Source organism: Tinamus guttatus, unplaced genomic scaffold (genome assembly GCF_059628265.1).
Source record: "Tinamus guttatus ecotype Peru unplaced genomic scaffold, ASM5962826v1 Tinamus_guttatus_pri_ptg000155l, whole genome shotgun sequence".
NCBI classification, from domain to species: domain Eukaryota; kingdom Metazoa; phylum Chordata; class Aves; order Tinamiformes; family Tinamidae; genus Tinamus; species Tinamus guttatus.
In genome coordinates this window covers 5,950,197-5,969,393 of record NW_028288689.1, presented here as the reverse complement: position 1 = coordinate 5,969,393, position 19,197 = coordinate 5,950,197, and the positions used below count along the sequence as shown (strand labels likewise).

At 49.5% G+C, this 19,197-nt stretch overlaps 1 protein-coding gene across 3 annotated transcripts in view; it reads right to left on the bottom strand.

Moving 5' to 3' along the window:
* Nucleotides 1–10,551: 10,551 nt before the first annotated feature.
* KCNIP1 (potassium voltage-gated channel interacting protein 1) overlaps nt 10,552–19,197 on the bottom strand; it is a 216,325-nt gene continuing 207,679 nt past the window's right edge. For all 3 annotated transcript variants that reach the window (XM_088522633.1, XM_088522634.1, XM_088522632.1), the window contains exons 3-8: nt 18,428–18,497; nt 15,492–15,562; nt 14,179–14,286; nt 13,179–13,283; nt 12,573–12,635; nt 10,552–10,936 (exon numbers count right to left, since the gene is read on the bottom strand). In XM_088522633.1, coding sequence (XP_088378759.1) covers nt 10,889–10,936; nt 12,573–12,635; nt 13,179–13,283; nt 14,179–14,286; nt 15,492–15,562; nt 18,428–18,497 — 465 coding nt within the window. In that variant the 3' untranslated portion in view covers nt 10,552–10,888. The remainder of the gene's footprint in view (nt 10,937–12,572; nt 12,636–13,178; nt 13,284–14,178; nt 14,287–15,491; nt 15,563–18,427; nt 18,498–19,197) is intronic.

Sequence of the window (19,197 nt, the reverse complement as noted above, 5' to 3'; positions counted from 1 at the left end):
TGCTTGAGAACAGCCTGCGACTTGTCTGCCCACAGCAGTTGGCTCTAAGAAGCTGGATGTGAACCAAAGCCCTCCCTCTGCTCCAGTACCTGCTATGGGGCTCGGGGTTTGCGCTGCCCTGCGTTGGGCCTCCCACAGCGGTAGCCTGGCTTCAACCCCCTGAGGCCTGGCTTCCACCCAAATACCTTCAAGGCATTTGGCCGAGATGTCCCGACGCCTCCTCTCCTCTGCGCTGCTTTTCCTGTGAGCTGATACCCAGCAGGATGTGCTCACATGGATCCACCCTGGTGGATAAAACATTGTAAAGCCAAGATGGATGTTTCCATCCAGCTGTCTACTTGCAGATGACCTAGAACATCCTACTATGAAGGAGTCAAGTTATCAAAAGATATTTGCCCCTCAATTAGTAAAGATGGGGATATCTGCCAGGATAACCAAACTCCTTTAAACAGGGGCCAACATTTCCTCAATTGGATCCGTTCCTCATTTTACACGAAAACCTTGTGGAAATTTCGGCGGCCACCAGACTTTTCTGGGCACAGGAGGCTATGAAGCCCAAGCACGGCCAGCGCAGCTCCCCTGCAGGCTCGTGCTCGCATTTCCCTCCTGTTTATCTTCCACCTATTTGCCCAGGAGCCGAAGGATCTTCCCGCAGGAGCAGATGCAGCCCCGTGGCAGACATCGGCCCGCCGAGCGCTGCCCTTATTTAAGATAATCCTTCATAGGAGCAATCATCAGTAACTGCTAACTTACTCCCTAAAAGACACAGATCAATTGACAGAGTATTATAACCCCTTAAAATATTAATGCCCTATCAGGGAGACAATTTCACTGGGCCTAGAGACTCTTCCATTATTAGAAATTATGCCCCAGCCTTAAATAAATTAACTCAATAAATGTCTTACCCTGAATACAAATTCCTGCTTAGGGCTTGCAAATAAAATGATTTAGAGCTGTTTGTTACAGAAAGATGAGGTGTTTAACTTGCAAAAGAGCAAGGGCTACCATATTCATTGGGCTTTTGTTTTAAGGGGGTCTTTCTCTCTTTTTTTGCCTTTTTAAACCGAAGGCCTCCATTTTGGAAGGCAGGCAGGAAGAAGGTCTTTGGAAAATTAAGTTACTGTGTTTCCTTATGTCATGCGGAGAAGTTTGGGCTCTGCAGAGGATACGGATGTGCCCCCGGCTTCAAAGGCGCTCGCCAGCACGTGAGCGGCTCTGGGAGCCGCGGGGCTCCCTTGGGAAGAGCTGGCCGCGCTGCCGGGGCTGCGAGGGGCCGCGGTGGCTGCCACCCAGGTCCCGGTGCTGGCCGGTGCCCGGGGTCGCGTTGCGCACTGAGGCGCTGACGGTGGCCGCCAACGCTGCCGCCTCACACGGCAGCGCCGTCGGCCCGGCCCGGTGGCAGCGCTGCAGTGGCGACAGGAGCGTGTCCACAGGGAAGAGCCCCCTCGCTCCTCCGCTCCCCATCCGCCCCCCTTTCGCACCTTGCTAGCAAAAGCCCCGTTCTCGGTGCCGCAGCTCACCTGGCCGCCGCTCCGGCTTCATCCGGATCACAGCGGCGCGCAGAACCGCACGCAACCTTTCCAGCCCCTACGTTGTACTTCATGCATGTTAACACACACCCAAATCAGCTCCCAGCTGTGAGACACACGTAAGACCCAGACCGGGATGGAAGAGCCGCGCTGAGGTGCCGCCGGCGCGCCGCAGGGTCACAGGGTCTGCAGAGGAGCGCGCGGCTCCCGCACTGGCTCCGCCGGCTCCTCCTGGGCAGGCTGGCGGCCGAGGGGAGGGACATGGGATCGGCACCACTTCATGAACATGGGATTAATGGCCTGGGAGCGTGCGGATAAATCAAGTGGCCAGGTCTGGGGCCAGAAGCAGGGCCCGCGCGGTGGCCTCGGCCTGGCCCCGGGCACCTCAGCTCGCCTCAGCCACCGCTGCCTTTCCCAACAGCTTTTTTTTTCCAAAATAAACCCATGAAGGGATGGAAGAAGGAGGTGGGAGAGGGATATGCTGAAGGAACAAGGCTCGCTGCTGGCCAGCGCTGTGACTTGACAACAGTGTCTACAGCAACGGTGAAAATAAAGCACAGCGGTGCTACCGGTGCACGGGGCCGCGAGGCAGCCACGGGGGCCCCCACACAGGCCTGCATTTCCCACTGACACAGCTGGGGGCCTCGACCCCAACCCTCTCCTCTCTTCCACCCGTGACCGCGCTTTGCATCGGGTTCCCACTCCAACAGTCCACGCCGATGCAGCCACCCCTGCCCGAGCCCGTCCGAGGGGCCAATCTCGCCCCACGCAAGTGTTTGAAGCCGGCACCAGGAATGTCTCGTTTTTCCAATCCAAAACCCCGTTTAATTATTTCCATTCTGATGTTGCCTGTTATAACCTGAACACATCACTTTATCTGGCTGCACATCAGCACCCGGTGTCCACGCCTGCATTCTCATACCTTTCTCCAACTGCACTTTGGAGATAAGGAATACACTTGGAAAGCAAGGAAGGTCAGTGCAACCTCCTGCCAGGCACGCGGCCGAGGTCTGCAGCAGGCCAGCAGCTCGACGCCCAGTTTCAGGTGCACAGTATTTTGTTATGAGCTCAGATTAAGGCATAGCTATGTCGTTTTCTTTGGCCAAAACTCTTAAATGTGACAAACCACATATCCCAGCCACATAAACACCCGGGGGGGATAATTTAAATGATGCTGGTTAAGTATTTGCCCTGTTACTGCTAGAAAGCATTGCACATTTTTCTGTTGATGGGATGAAATAACACTCTGAGACAGCAGACAGATGCAGATGCACATATAGACAAGCCGTTGTTAGAAGGATTAGGCAACAGTTCTTGTTTTTATCACCACGGCACGGCAGCACGGACAGCGTGCAATGGTAACTGCTATCAAACTCCAGCGAGGCAAGGCTGCTGTGCCTAATTTACTGGGGCCTGATGTAAAACATTAACTCGGCTTTGAACTGCACCGGGACACAAACCCGCTGGGACAAACTGTCCCAGGGCTTCTCCAGAGGGCAGGGACCTAGAGGGCTGCAAAACCACATGTAAGCTGTGCCTCCGTGCGGACCCTCGTCTCCTTTGAACCACTCCTTGAAATGTTTGGTCTGGAGCAGATCAATCCAAGCACTGCAGAAAAGAGAAAAAAGGGAGAAACTTCCCATAAGGGAGGCTTCTCAAAGTGCAGCTGAAGTGCTCTTAAAGGGACAAAAACAACTGCAGACTTAGCTTTTGCATTTGCAAGAATTAAGAAAAGATCCAATTGCACAATCAAATCCCTGCCTACCCGCAGCACTTCCTACCTCTCCTTTGGGATGAAAGCTCTGGCACCGGCTCCCGACGGACACAGTCGGAGTTGGGCGACGCTCCTGCCGTGCCCTGAATATCGCAGGCTTCTTCACCTGCTCCACAGGGCTGTGCCTCAGGTGTCTCCTGCTCTTCGGAGCACGCTGTGACCGTAGACCCGTCTGCCAGCCAAGGGAGCCTGCGGAGAGGAGGGAGGAAGCCGACACAGTCACACATGCGGTTCGGTATTCAGCTTCTTTTGCTACTATAGCAAAGCAGCCTTGGCCTCACTTGCTTAACAATAAATAAAACACAAGTTGTGGCTGCCAAACTCATTGGAACAGTTGTCACCGAGGGAGAAGGCCAACGCTTGCATACACCGATAGCGATCGCAGACAACACGTCTGCAGCTGGTCGGGGCGTCTGCAGCCCCCGGGAGACGTCGAGAGAGACTCGCAAACACGGGTAAGGTCAAGGGTCCACCTATTTGTAACACATCTGTCTTGAATATTTGCAAGAAGGAAAGAAGAGCAGGAGGAAACTGTCTTCATATAATGCAACATGCTTCAAGAAAGGATGTATTGTGACTGGAGCCAGTTATCTCTGGTTTTACAGCACATTGGAGCCATGCAAAGACCAAAGCACCTTTTTTCTCTACCAAGTCTCTCAGTTACAGGCTATTTGCAACCTAGGTTTGAACCTCAACTTTACTTTCCAACTAGGGCACAGCAAATTTTGGCTCCTTGGCAGACAGCTTGGTACTGGAGCTCTGTTTCAGCCTTTGAATATGAGTACAACAGGGGGACGAGTGGAGCAAAGCAGGGACAAGGGGTTCACCCTTCCCACTCTGGCTCCTCAAAAGAGCAACTGCATAAGGTTTCAGCAGGAACAACCACTCCAGAGCACAGGGCGAGACGGCCCAGCGGCGACTCCACAACATGCCTGTCTGCTGGCTGAGGCCGGACCTGTGCAAATATCGAGGGCTAAAGGCTGCCAGACGACACAGATCTGTGCACTAACACTGCCTGGCCAGTGTGTGTTGACTGTTAGATGGGTAGCCCTGTCAGAAAGCGCTGGCATTGGGTGTTTTGCCCAGGCCCACGTCACTCTGCGTGACCGCGCGCTGTGATGCCCGCGGGAGTTTCGGTTGGCTGCTTTTCCTCTCACTCGGGTTGGCTGCAACCCAACGAGACGTCAGCTATAATGAACTGCAGATCCTTATCGGTCACTCGGCGGTCTTGTCTCAGAGGGGATTCAGGCTTGGACTGCAGCACCTGGCTGGCTTCATGGGCCCCTGGTGACACCTCAGAAACTTCCTTTCTTTCTCTGAGACCAGCTCTGGCACAGCCTGAAGGACCAGCTGAGCAGGCAGGAGATCCTGGCTCACGGGCGGGAGCAGGAGGCCCTCAGAGCTCCCTCTGGCCGTGGATGGAGGCAGGCTCTGCCCATGGAGGTTGTGTGGGCCTCGCACGGCTTGGTGCTTTCTTCCCCAAAGAAGTCATGCCCTGGTGTCTGCAGGCAACGCACCCCGCGGGGCCATCCTGGCTCTGCAGAGACCAGGCGTGGGAGCGCCGCGGAGTTGCCTTTCATCGAAAACAAGGAAAAAGCTAGGAGAACCATAGCCCAGGTGCCCATCAATCACTGCACAGAAAATACCTCGAGAGCGAAACCACAGAAGGTTGGCCAGACAAGATCTATTTCTCCCCTTTCTTTGCCAAGTGCTAAAAAAAGCCAAGGGAGAAAACCCTAGTGCAGGGAGCAGGTTCGACCTGCTTTGTCACATTTCTGTGCTCACTCTCTCTCTAACATAGACCCACACACGGTTTGTTTCCTCCTGACCAAGCACTCCAATGCAGTGTCTCCAACTCCATCGACAGGTCCCCGAGGGAAGGAATAACTCACTGGGCATGGGGAAGTCAGGCTCGCTTCCCGGCTCTGCCAAAGCTTTCCCCAAGGCTCCGTGTCCTGCCTCGGCCCCACACGATCACGGGCACTGGGCAGCATTTCCTGGCACCACAGGCTGCTGTGGAGGTAACTACCGGAGGCAGCAAAAGGTTCAGACACTGCCACCACAGAGGCCCTACCAGTAGTATAAATACCGTATTATAAAGCTCTGAAATTCAACTTTTGGAATTCGAGGTTTTCCAAATCTACCCAGGGTTTTCCTGGTTTTGCATCTTTAACACTACAAAACATTGGCATACATGAAACATTCACTACTCCAGCTGTGCTACAGTGAGAGCTTAACTAAAGGGTGAAATAGTCTGTTGATATTAACACATAAATTGCTAAAAACACCACAACACAGACTGAAATAGTTCATGTACTCCAGAACAGTTTAGAAATATTTTTGCAACTCCCTTTGTCACAGAAACACATAGATTTTTTTCCAAAGAGTTTTGCTACTTTTCAATTGCAGTGCGACAGCTTGTGCCTCCCCACAGCACAACACCCACCTGCACAAATTCACGTTGCTTTTCCTGCATAGCACTGTTTGGTAACAGAGCAGGGAAGCCTGTCGTGCCGGCGACAGCTAGTGCCTTTCAAAGGAAACATGAGCCACTTTCAGAGATCTTCACATTCTGAAGAAAATCCAGAATATCTGTCCAGAGAGAATATATTAGGTTGACTTTTATCTCTGCTTACACTGTTGCACACTTGTAGTCTATGTTGGTTCATAAACAACTCAACATGATGATTAGAAGAAAAATGTTGGATGGGTTTCTATGAAAATGTCAACGAGATTAATCCAAACCTGGGAATGTAAAAATCAATTTTATCTTACTTTGTAAGTCAGTGCTTCTGCATTTCAGATTCACCTTAAGTCCTACCTGCATTTATTTACGTTATACATATATATATATATATATATATATATATACACACACAACTCGGGCGAGTTGGTCTTTGTGCCCGCCTCTCCCCGCTTTGGAGGCGCGCGCTGGCCCTGGCGCCGTGTCCCTGCCATCCCCAGCCCCTCCGAGGACCAAGGACTCCAAGCCGGAGCCCTCGCTGCAGCCCCTGCCGCTCGCAGGGGTCGTGGTGACACCCAGCGTCCCCGCGAGCGGCAGCCCGTGTCTGTGCCGCAGTGTTGTTGTTCTCCCACACCCAACCAGGGTTTTTAAGGCAGCCGAGCAGTTTTTAGGGACCGAGCCGGGCAGCGGAGCAGAGCTTGGGACCTGCCATCCCTCGCTGGAGCGGGTGACGAGCCGTGCGCTCCCTGCGCATCCCTGTCCCAGGTGTGTCTTCCAGCCCAAGCGGTGGCTGGTGGCTCTGAGCTCCCTGGGCCTGTAGGGAAGAGCAGGATGGCAGAGTTAGGACTGCCCAGGACAAGGACACCCCATGCGCGTTCCCCATGGTCCATAGGTGTTCAGCCCGCACCCCCACCCATCCAGGAGCAAAATCCGGGGGCTCCGACACCCCGAAGGCGCAGCCAGCGCTGCAGACAACCTCGGAGCGGCGCCGGTGCCAAAACACAAATCAAGCGGTACCCACGCGGCTCCACGGCGCCGTCCCTGCTTCGTCCCATGCAGGCGACCACGGCCTCTTCTCCCTGGGCTGTGCCGGGGGATAGATCCTGCAGAATGCAGCTTAGCAAATTATATATATCTCTCTATATATGCACACACACATATCTATATATACACACACATATATAGTCTCACAAAATTGTTTCTAATTTCTCCACAAGTCAGAAGGAATGTTCTCAACAGACCAGAGGTAAAGGGACACTGGCAGGTTTTTCTTTCCTTGAAAGCAGAACAGCACTGGCATTTTTCTACAGCCCAATCTGCATTTCCACAACTTTTCTACGGCTGTTCTCGCGGACGCACTTGAACAAAACCAGCAAAAATGCTGAAGAGGAAGAAACTGCCCATAAAACTACAGTTTTCACTATTCCGAGACATTGCCAGCGATGCACGTGGCACACTTCTGAGCTCTATGCACACTAGCAGTTAGGTCGGTCACTGCACCAAACCCAAGAGCATCCCTGCATCAGCAATGGAAGCAAAATACGATGCTCCCAGCACGGCTTATTGGTTTAACAACCTCTGCGACGATAAATGGATGTTTTTAGCAGAACCCTGGTCTTCAAAATCTTGCTGTAAATTTTTAACCTGACAGTGTCCCTTGAGGGGATATATATATATATATGTATATATCATAGATTGCTTAAGGTTGGAAGGGACCTCTAGAGGTCATCTAGTCCAAACGCCCTGCACGCAGGGGCTTACAAAAAACACCCCCCTTCACATTTTTGCTTTTTACTATGAAACCCGACATTTTTTAAACCATCCAACAAAATTTAACACAAGCCACCGCTGGCTAATCGCATTTGTGAGAGCGAAGCTGTGCTCTGCTGCTCCGCTTTAGCTACCACAAGCTGGAATATCAGGGGGTCCTCGAGGCTTGCATGGCTCTTCCAGAAAGGAGGAGACGCAGCAGGGAAGCAGCAACACTTGGCTCCATAGATGCCACCATCCAGCAAGGTCACCGTGCTGAGCCCCACGCTACCCATCCCACCCGGCCTACAGCGTGAGGATTCCTCACAACGCTGCGATGCTTCTAAAGGAACAGGAAAACCAACAGCAACAGCCACGCTACAATTGGGTTTTTTTTTGCATTATCATAAGCCACATGCCTATTGTCCAACAGATCAGTTCCCAAAATGCATGTTAGATATGTTTTTATTTCTTTCGTTAAAGAAACCGCTGGCATGAATATGCAGAATGTTTGCAACTAATGAGACGGACCAATAACTCAGACATTAATTTGAACAGTCACAACTTGAGAAGTTGGCACAGTTGATAGCCCGGGCAGAGTCCGAGTGCCCAGGAGCCACCTCCCGGACGGAGCGGGGATGGATGTGGAGGGCAGAGGGAACGGCAGCGGCCAGGGTTTGCCCTGGGGCTCCAGCAGCTCCCTCGGAGGGGCCTGCGCTCCTGCCACACTGACACCGAGGTTGGTTACAGCTCTGGCTCCCCTGGGGCAGAACTGGGACCTGTCAGTGTCTCCTCCATCCCCACCGCACGCGTCTGGCCACCACCGGGAACTGAGAGCCACCGCATATGGGGAGCTGCAAGGGAGATGCTAAAACTGCAGGGTCGCTCAGGGCAGCCCCAGCTCAGCCCTGCGCTTCAGCACACCCTGAGCAACGTTCCGGCGTCTGCCGTGTGTCACCCACACCCCAGGGAGCAGCCACCTGCACCTGTGGCCCCGTCCGAGGGCAAGACACAAGCACAGCGGAGCCAGATGCACCCAAGCTGCTGTAGAATCTAATCTGGCTTCAGGGAATAACGTAGCCGAGAGTGGAGATGCCTCGAGGCGAGAGAGCTCTGCAGCAGCCACCTCAAGAGCACATCGGGGCAGCTGCTGGAGGAGAAAGGCACCCGCCAGCTCGGGGAAAACGGCGGCTCCCCACTGTCCTGCCACCACGTATCCCTCAGCTGAAGTTAAATGCTCAGCCCGAAACCAGCCAGATGCTCTTGCAGCGTGGGGAAAAAAAAAAAAAAAAAAAAAAACCAAGCTACGCAGGATACTAAATTCTGCCATTTGCTAAAGCGGACACAATTCCGTAGGAAAGGGATAAACATTCTGCACGATTCCAGCACTAAGTGGCACCGCCTTTATCGAGCGCCGGGAAATAAAAATTAAATGGACAACAGTGGGAACCACTAGAGGACAAGGCTACTCTCACAGCATCCCGCTGCTTTCGCAAGTCACAGCAGACCAAGGAGCTGCTACGCTCCGTATTATTGCTAGGAAGCAATTAATTGACAGCATTTGTAGAGCTAATAAACAGAAGAGACTACGGTATTGTTCCTGCCCACATGTAACTTCTCTCCCTTGAGCAGCACTGTGGTTGACAAACGGGCACCTCAGGGCACAAAGCTGACCTGCAGGAGTGCGGCAGGACAGGAGAGGGGGAAGCTTCCTGCCTCGAGGCGTAAGCACAGCATTGCACTGCTACTGATCGGATCTATTTCCATAATCAGGAATATCTGAATAGATTTTTTTTTTTTTTATAAAATATAGGGCTACAGAAATTAGGCATTTATATATTTTGCGTTATAAAAAGCTTCCGCTTACATAATATTTAAAATATATTTTCAGTGCCAACAGTATATTTGTAATATAGTATCTGATACAATAAAAATATAAGCGCACTGGATGGCAATGATCTGCAGCAGGGAACTACGCGTTGCGTGTGGTTCAAGCAGCTGCCAAAGCTGGTTGCTCTCTCCTTTCCTTGCTTTCTTGGCCATCAGCTGCCAGGAGGTTACAACAGTGACAGGAACTTTCCTGAAGTCCCCTCGCTCGCTATTACTGCGCAAAAATCCAGATTGTCTTACTACTTAACAAAGCCAACTGGCCAAGCCAAAGCTCAGCCTGGCATAGTACAGAAATGGGAACAGTACGAGGATGTCCCAAGAAACTGCCTTGCGAGGGAAGGATCTTGGGGTAGGAGACGCTGGGCTACGCCTAGGGACACGGAGGCTTGGCAGCTCCGAGGCTGATGGCACCAAGCAAACAGCAGGTGGGTGTGCAGGACACTGCAGGGTCCGAGGTGTGCACGGGGAAACAGAGCTGAGCTGGGCCCTGGGCAGCTACGCAAAACCGAAAGCTGAAACCAACTCCTGACGTGGGAAATGCCTGGCCTTAACATCCACCGGAAAAACGCCAACATCTACACCCTGCATCCATGCGCTGGGTGCCCGGCCACTAGGAAAGGACTATGGCCTGTGGCCACAGAGCTGCTGAGAGAGGCACCCTGTTCCCTGGAGAAGCCCTGGCGTCCTGCTACATGCTGGGAATACGGTCAGTGGCTGGGAATACCCCGTACGCACCCCGGTGAGCCAGCCCTCGTCAACCTGCCGGGGCTCCCAAGCACTCATGGCCGCTCATCGGGATTCGCTCTGCACTTCGCATGCTCAGCACTTACTCTGCGCTCCTTTCTGGCTCACGTGTGCTTGAACCTCCCCTAGTTAACGTGTACAGGGGTAACTCCACCAGCTCAGGGTGGTGGCACCGGCGCAGGTGAGAGGAAGAGCAGGACCTCTGCGGAAAGGGGGATATTGGCTACGTGGGCAGTACCACACTCGCTACATTCAGCATTCGCTTCTGCAACCTCACAGCTCGCCCCAGCAGATAGACTTTTGTCAAAGCAAAATCATGGCAAGGCATTCCTAAAGCGTTCTGCTGCACGGTGCTGTGGATGGAGCTTTTCACTCATAGCAGATGACCAGGTAAGCTATCGACATGTGCTATCGTATCTAATCAAGCTTGCTAGATTAAAAGCAGGACTTGTGCCTAGCAAACAGAACTGTATATTACTCATTAAACTCCGAGCAGCAGCTCTTTCTCATCAGGTTTCATTAAAATATTCACATGCTTCCAAAATGAAATAAAGTTCCCCCAGCGTCTCTGAGAGGGAGAGAGGGGGTGGTTGCGTTCGGTCGCCGTTTGACTGGAGATGTCATACAAAATCCTCACACGCTGGACATGGCTGAACTGTAAAAAGCTTTCACCAGGAAAGGAGGTCTTCGTTACCCACAACGTCTCTGACTCCCGCAGCGCTCTCCCGTGGTGCCTGCTTACATGACGTTCTCGAAGAGCTGTAAGGATCGCATGATGTTGTCGTCCTGCGAGCAAGGAGAAGACACGGATCGGCACAAAGCCAGCCGTGACCAAGCCCACTTGGTCCCAGAAATGCAACCAGCTCAAAATTCAAACGTATGAAATCCCAACCTCTCTGAGGTTCTTTGCTCCACACGAGAAAGTTGGAGACACACAGGGGAAATACCAGAATGCTTCTGATTAAGTGATTTGAAACATTACTTTGAGGTAATCACCAGAGCAATATTCAAAAAAGATGAGATGATTTTTTTTCCCCACAGGAGCTCAGATATTCCAAAAGTCAGAATAACTGTTGAGCTGTAATAAAACATAGATATCTACAGAATCTTCTTCCCTTATCTTCTTTAGAGGTGTTGAAAGCGTTGGTAATCCTTACACCTGCCAGGAAAGGCAACATCCCTCCACCTCTCCTCTGACTTTGTTTTGCAGGTACTAGAACCAGGTAGCACCTCGCATGGGAAACCAACCACCCTCCAAAGCAGTGCCTGGAGCTCACTGTCTGCGAGCTGCAGTCTCAAAACAGGCAAAGGTACATGTGATAATGCACATTTGTTTGTTGGGCACAGGCAAAAAAAGCCTGTCTTAGTGCTGCTGGGCTCCTCTCTGCAAGGAAAGCCCACGTTACGGCCTATCAACCTGCCCAGGTTATGTCAGCTGCAACCAACTGAACCAAAACCAGGCCAGAGCATTAAAGAAACTCCAACTTTTCCAAGGCAAGTGAAGCTGCATCGACCCTGGCACCGCTATTCACAGCACTTATCACACACATCCCGCTCGGAGCAAATTATGAATGTGAAAAATGAAACACAACCTGGAGACATATCAAAGAAGAGATCAAAAATAAACCAACAATCAGGAAATATCAAAAATGCTGCAGCTGAAATAAATTAGCCTTCCATTATGGATCTGCTCCCAAGGCATTTTTCCCCCAAAATCCCCATCTGAGAAAGGCTTACATGTTAGCAGATGAAGATTTTTTGCACAAGGGGTGGAATGGCAGCCCAGCCCCTCCAGGGTGAGTGTTTAATGGCAGAACGGGACAGATTTCCCTGGGGAAGCGAAAAGCACCGAGTGGCTGGTACATAATTATTTGCACTTCTGACCAGTCGCACAGTTAATTACAGTCTCAGAGACTGGACGTGGAGCTGATTGCATATTCATGCAGATGCTTGTTTTGTGCCAGTGCTAAAAATACCAGCAAATATTTCTTGCAACCAATTTAATACATGGAATTTGCAAGACAGAGTTCATTGTCAAAACCAAAAATTATCATTGCTATGATTACAGTATTGATTTTAATATTTGACCTTGAAACCACAAGTGGGATTTGAAAGTCTGCTGTAACTGCAGATGTCCTAAACAGACTGTTGCAGCAGTGTCCTACTTGTTAATAACAGCCAGGGACAGGTCAGAGAGACACTGTCAGCATCTTAGAAAAGAAAAAAGAATGAGGAAGGGCTTTATTAACTTCTGAGAGTTATATACTTGCAAATAAAAGCACTGGGCACCAAAAGGGCCTCCCTAGTGCAGAGGAAAGCCGAGGTGCAGAGCAGCAGCTCGTTGCAGAGCTCATCCCAAGGGAATGCAAACACTGTGTGGCATGAGCTAGTCCTTCCACCGCGATCAGCATCTTGGCCTTACCTCCTGACACGATTCAATAAACTCATCTAAAGTTACAACACCATCTTTGTTTTTATCCATTTTCTGCAAAATAAAAACAAACAGTTTCAGTTTCCACATGTAACCCTGCAGCATAGCATCATATCCAAATACTTCTAGGGCACTTTATAAGCTTAGATTGCAGACAGAGTATCAGTGATTAAATCAGCTGGCACCTAAGGACTTGGTTACTCTGATATTTGGGGCGCTTTTAAAGTCTTCTCTGCTATTCCTCCCCTGATGAACAGAGCAACCTGTGCCCATCTTGCACCATTTATTTCTTCAGCATCTCACTAACCCATACTCTGCTTATTTTTATGGGCAGTTGCAAGGAGAAGTACCCAGGGGCTGGGAGATGGAGCATCCCTAGACTTGTCGGACATGGAGGAGGTGTTGGGCCACGAGCCAGGCAGGTAGCTTGGAGCCAGGAGCTCCATGAGGACCACAGTGTTTGACTCATGGCTGCCAGGGTTCGTTTTTGGGATGTGTGGTGGATAGCAGCAATAACCTTGGGACTAACCTAACAGTAAAGTGTATCAGAGCATAGCTCAAACACTAAGAGAAATGCAACAGAAATCAAATACATACCTGGAAGAATACTTCTACGTGCTGCCTCGGAGCATCTTCCTTGAGCACTGGATATGTGTATTTTCCCATCATATCATAAATTGCTTTTACTATATCCATCATTTCCTGCAATAGTGACATAGCATCAAAAACACCACAGCTAAGTTGATAAAAACAATCACATATTTGTTTTATTGCCCTTTTTCTTCCACTCGCTTTCTATTACAAAGTGGTACAGACTTTTGGCTCGTACCTGCTGTCACCCCCAAAGAAAGCCTAGACAGGCGCACGCAGACAGCTGTTCACCAGCTACGGTTCGTCTGGAAAACCAGGAGCACCTTCTTCCCTCTGCCATGACCTGACAGCAGAGACCACCCAGGCCCCTCTTGGTGCCTTGCACAAGCTACTGGGTGGCTCAGGGGCTAGCGGTGGACCCACAAGCAGAGCAGACGCCCACAGGAGCTTCAAAAGGATAGAGCGTGTCCTACATGTGGCTGGTTGCCTCCCATGTGAGCCTTCATGCCAAAATTTGGAAGTGGTCATGTTACCATGCTCAAAACCAACAGAGAAATCAAGAAAACTGGATAATAACAGAACACTAAGCGACAATGTTGAGCCATGAGCAGTGCTGTGGCCTGAGGAAGCCCACACCATCATCCCAACACTGCTGGATGCACCCGAGCTCCCCGGGTGATCCTGCACACAGACATCAGCAGGATCCTGCCCTTGGCCACCGAGGACCCGATGTCCCTGCTACTCTCCCCTTTGCAGAGGTTGTTTTTGTGAATAGCTATAACCAGAATTTTGTTCCTGGCTAAAGCAATTCATTAAAGGCTGAGTAAGACAGCAAAATATGGCTACACAAACAGGCAATACCAGATCACCATGCCCTAAGACACAGAGAAATGCTCAAATCCACTCTGATTTTCATTTAATTAGGTGCCTGTAAAATTAATGGTGCTCCACAACTGAAACCAGCCCTCTCCAGAACCACCTGGACGTGTGCCAGAGACGGCCTTACCTCCTTGTTTATATAGCCATCCTTGTTTATGTCGTAGAGGTTAAATGTCCATCGCAGCTTTTCGTGGACCGTTCCTCGCAACAGAATTGACAAGGCCATCACAAAATCCTGGTTCAAAGCAGAGATGTGAATTTTAATACCATAATTTTCCAAGTCACTGTCTTCATAAACCTCTCAAAAGACCTTTCTTTTTAGGATACAACATGCAGATACTGGCCTCTGCCCCTCTTTCCTAAGCCGTCCCGTCTGTCAAGGGGCTCCAAGGCCATAGCACAACATTACCCTAACCTGAGCTGCATGTCGCTGCCAAATGGGGATGAGGTAGCGAAGAATAAATCACAAAAATCCTTTTTTTAAAATTTGACTGCAGATGGATGCCAAAGGCTGAGCTGATGATAGTGGTTGGGGACCTGCATGGGAATGTCCAGGAGGACCTCGTGGGTGTCAGGGCCATGAAGTCCCCTCGTTGGCAGGCTGGGGGAAGAGGCTGCTCCACTGGCTCCCCACAATCCTCTCCAAGAAGAGCAAGTGCGGACTTATCCTTTAACCAGGTTTTTTGATTCTTGTTCCAGCAAGAAACTGGTCACTCCAGTGATCTGCAGCTCAGAAGGAAGCCAAACTCCCCTCCTGCATGCCCAGAGAGAGCAAACCCAACCAATGCTCTTGCACTCAAAAACCAATGTGGGACCATAGCACCCCAGGGTGTTCCCAAAACACCCTAATCAGGCAGATCAGGACCACGAAAGTCTCCGTGGCCGCTTTGAGAGGGACCGGGAGAGCCCAGGCTCCTCCTGCCATGCTACAGTCTAATGCAGCGAGGCTCAGCCTCCCTCCTCGGGCAAACCATTTGTCAGATATAATCCTTGCCACTAATCACCCCAGCTGGGACACAGCTTTTTAATTGTCTTCTGTTTACAATAAAGTTATTGCTTCCAATAACTTTGATTTATTGTTTGCACTGCCTAATGGCTCAGGTGCTGACAGCAGCATCACTGCGGGGATTTGTTAGCGGCAGAGCTTCCCGCTAGCAGGGCTGCCCTGCTCCCAGCACCCCATTTCGTGTCCCCAGGCCTTCCTGTGCTACCTCCACATCCTCAAAACCTTTGCTCCCCTTTCCCAAGGCTCAGTGGAATTGGAATTTGCTGAGCAAAACAAAAAAGAGGACAAAATGCTTATGTTTGACAAGTGCTAAAGAGACAGGTTTGCCAGGAAGGAAGGCTCAGCATTATTCTTCTTTAATACTTATCTAAGCATTTTGCTGCTTTTCTAGCAGAGGAAAAGGTATCAAAATAGGAAATTAGGTAAAAAATTACCTCAAACTTCACAGAGCCATTTTGTGCAGTGTCAAAGGCGTTGAAGAGATAATGTGCGTACATGCTGGCATCTGGAAGACAAAAAGGGCACCGATTCATGCAGCAGTTCATTATACACTAATGGCTCTAAACAGTGTCCATGACCACATATTCTTATGGAACAAAAGAAAACCATACTGCAGCTTCTTTGGATCATCTATCAACTAGTGAAAATTACTGTGGAGTTACATAACAGTCTAGAAATGCAAAAGTTTTCATTGCAGAGGTAACGATCTGGACTATGGGATCATAATCAAAAAGCAGAGAAGAAACCAGGAATGTCTCTGCTCGACAAGGGCATCCAAACCTGAGCTTTGCTTGGCCAAATCCTTCAGCGTTAACCATGGGTGGTTCATGGAGAGCAACCAAGCTGGATGTGCTGGTGAGGTCCCGGAGGGAACCTCCGCGGCACCAGGACACCAGGGCACGGCCAGGGACGCAGCTTGAGCAGGAGGATTTCAGCGGCCCAAGCTTGAGGAGAGCGCAAGAGCACGGTCAAAGGGCAGTCTCATCCAAAATATATCTTAATCCCTCTGAATTTTCAACTGCTGGTATTAAAAATATATATTCACATATATCCTTTCTCCCGAGAAGAACAGCCTCTATGGCCATGTGAAGGACAGCTGTTAATGGGGAAAAAAGTAACAGTATGCAGAAAAATCAAGTAAGTGTTGGACCTTAAGACCTTCCCTGGCCTGTCCCTGCTCTGGAGACAATAAGCACTTCTCTGTAGGTTACTAGAGGCAAGTTTTAGAAAGTGGAAGCGACTGGTATTAATATCACCCAATTATTTCATTGCTGTTTGAGGAGCCATACGTTATGTTCCTCCTCTGTTCTTTGCCTCTGGCACACAGAGCTAGTCTAGCTGGAGCCTTCGCACTCGGTGTTTGGGCAGCTGGTGACACCTAATGACCCGTGCTGTGCAGGCACTCGCACGGAAGGACCTCAGCATCGCCCTGCTCTGAACCCTATGGAACAGCAAAATATTTCCACATCATGCAAACCCAGGGGAGAGCAGCAGTGTGCAGAAAAGTCAAGTGCTCAGGTTACTGTCATTCATAGGCATGGAATATGCTGGACTGTAGGGAAAAGAAAAATGTGGCTATTATCTTTATAAAAGAAGGATTAAAAAAAATCTCCGTAAGAAAAATATGGAGTTAATAGAGGGATACCCCTACAAAAAGTCTTACTAAGATTAATTAAAATCCTTACTAAAAGATTAATTAAAATATCAAAATAAGTGTTTTGTTTCAACAACAGCTGTTATAGATATGGAAATACTAGATCATCAGTAATATTTGACAGCAAATTAGCAAAAAATGAAAATCTGTCAAGGATGTAAGGCTTGTGTAATGAAAATACCACAGCCTGGGATGACCCTGCACAAAGATTTGTAATCAGAAGGTACGTCGCTACATCTGGGATGTACAAGTTTTTCTGTATGGAGAGCCATAAAAGTGAGAAAAATCGATGAGAAATCTGAAATCCCACAATTTATGGCACTGTCAGGCTGCACAAGCAGCTTGGAAACCAAGGGAAAGAAAACAGTGGAGAACAAGAAAATACTTGTGCGGTTGAACTGACGGATGGACAGGCACGGTCGCGCTCCTGCCATCGTGAACCAAGGGAGAAGGGTGTTTCAATGGAACGGGGCACAAAGCAAATTAATGCCAAATCTTTATCAACCTCAGTAGAGGGGCAAACAAGCAGCTAGCCATGAAAAATTGAAGTTCTGGTGCCCAGTGTTTCTTTGACATAGGAAGGACAGAGTCACCTGAGGTGTGGGGCACTTAACCAAAGGAGTCAGTGCAGTCACTTAGGAGCTCCGCAGGTTACTGGAACTTGGGTTGGAAACATGAAATACATCCAGAATTTAAGCTAAAACCGCTTAATTTACTGCATAACTGTTTAAAAACAAACAAACAAAACCCAAGAATGGCCTCGTTGCTATTTTAAAGCAGAGCAAAAGCAGTGAAGACCAAGGAGTGAATATTAATATGAACATTTTCCACATGTACATCTTGGATATCCCACGCAATGTAAAACTGTATCTAACACAGTGAGCACGGCATTCTTTATCTGGACACTTGCAGAAACCTCAGCCATCTTCCCACAATGATGGTACTCAGCAGTCAGTCCAGAACAGGATATATTTGGAAAGCCTCAAACTTTACATTTTTGTTAAAACAAACAAACAAAAACCTAAGACCATGAACTGGTTTCTGTCACATACGAAAAAAAATCCAGAAAGATACAGAATATATGCAGTCACAAGAGCATACAGGTTCTTGATGTTTTTAAAACGCAGCAACATGTGATATTTAACGGGTTTAATACAATACTGCAATGCATGAAGTGACCTTAATTTGTCACACAGGCACCAAAAAGTACAATTTCAGCTGCCCAGGTGTTCACAGGCCAACTGAGAACTGTTCTACAACTTTTAGGAACGTTTTGATCTATTTATGGGACAAAAATAGGTCTGGGATCCTTTTGTGCTAGATCCTGTGGGCACTGCAGTCCAACAGAGGGGAACCAAAGATGCGTCGGGGGAAGCAATTTAATTCCCTGCTATCCAGAAAACCACCAGCAGACAAGAGAATCAATCCCAAATTCCTATTCCAGGCTTATTTACTGTAGAGAGAAGGGCAGATGGACAGCTAGGAGCAATCTTCAATGTTGCTTTGCACATGTTCTTGTGCAATAGCTACTTGAAGGGCCTAAATTCATTTCCTTACCTTGCTACTTGGATTTTTCAGATTTTTGCAAAGCCTGAGCTCCACTGACCCGCCCAGCACAGACTGTGTGAAGCAGCTTTGCAGCCGGCCGGCAGCGGCGATGCTAAGACCCTGTGTCACGCTGTGACAAACCTGCCAGGCGCAGAGCGCCGCGCTTACCTCCATGCGGGAAGAACTGTGCGTAGATCTGTTTGAACGTCTCTTCATTAACCACCCCACTAGGACATTCCTGGTGGCGAGAAAAAAACCAAAAAATCAAGGAAAAACACCACTCTTGAGGTTCATTTGCAAAACACTACAAGCTGAAGACAGCAGTGACACAAGTCACATTCCAGTTCACGCAGTGTACTGGCTGCACAAACAAATTAGATAATTTGGACTGACATTCCACATTAAGCAACTCGTATGCGCGCTTCCCTGTTATTACTGTTCTTACCGTGGTTTCTACAGTGTTACATCCCTGCTTTATAGGGTGAGCTGGAAAGGCAGCTCATCTGCTGTCATAAGGAGCCCTTCTGCAATAACTGCAAGTATATTGCCAGCTAACACGTCCCCTTTCTGGATCTTCACACATATTAACTCATTAATCCTGGTCTAAAATTCAGGACGGCAGTTGGATGCCCCATCCGAGCTCCATGGAGGCTCACAGAACACACTGGCAAGTCGACACAAACAAGCACAAATGTTTGCCTCCAAAGGGCCATTTTTAATTTGTTTGGCAAGTCAGGCTGATGCATCCTTACCTGAGGCTGGACCAGGAGCCTCCAGAGCTCCTAATGGGATGGACACCTACTGCCCTCTTGTCTGCAAGGAAAACGACTGCTTTTGCATGAGTTTCTGCCACTTGCACTAGTCTAGAAGCCATTTAAAGGAACGTTAGTGCACAGTTACTGGGGCAAGTCTCCATTCTGCGTTAAGGAAAGCAGAGT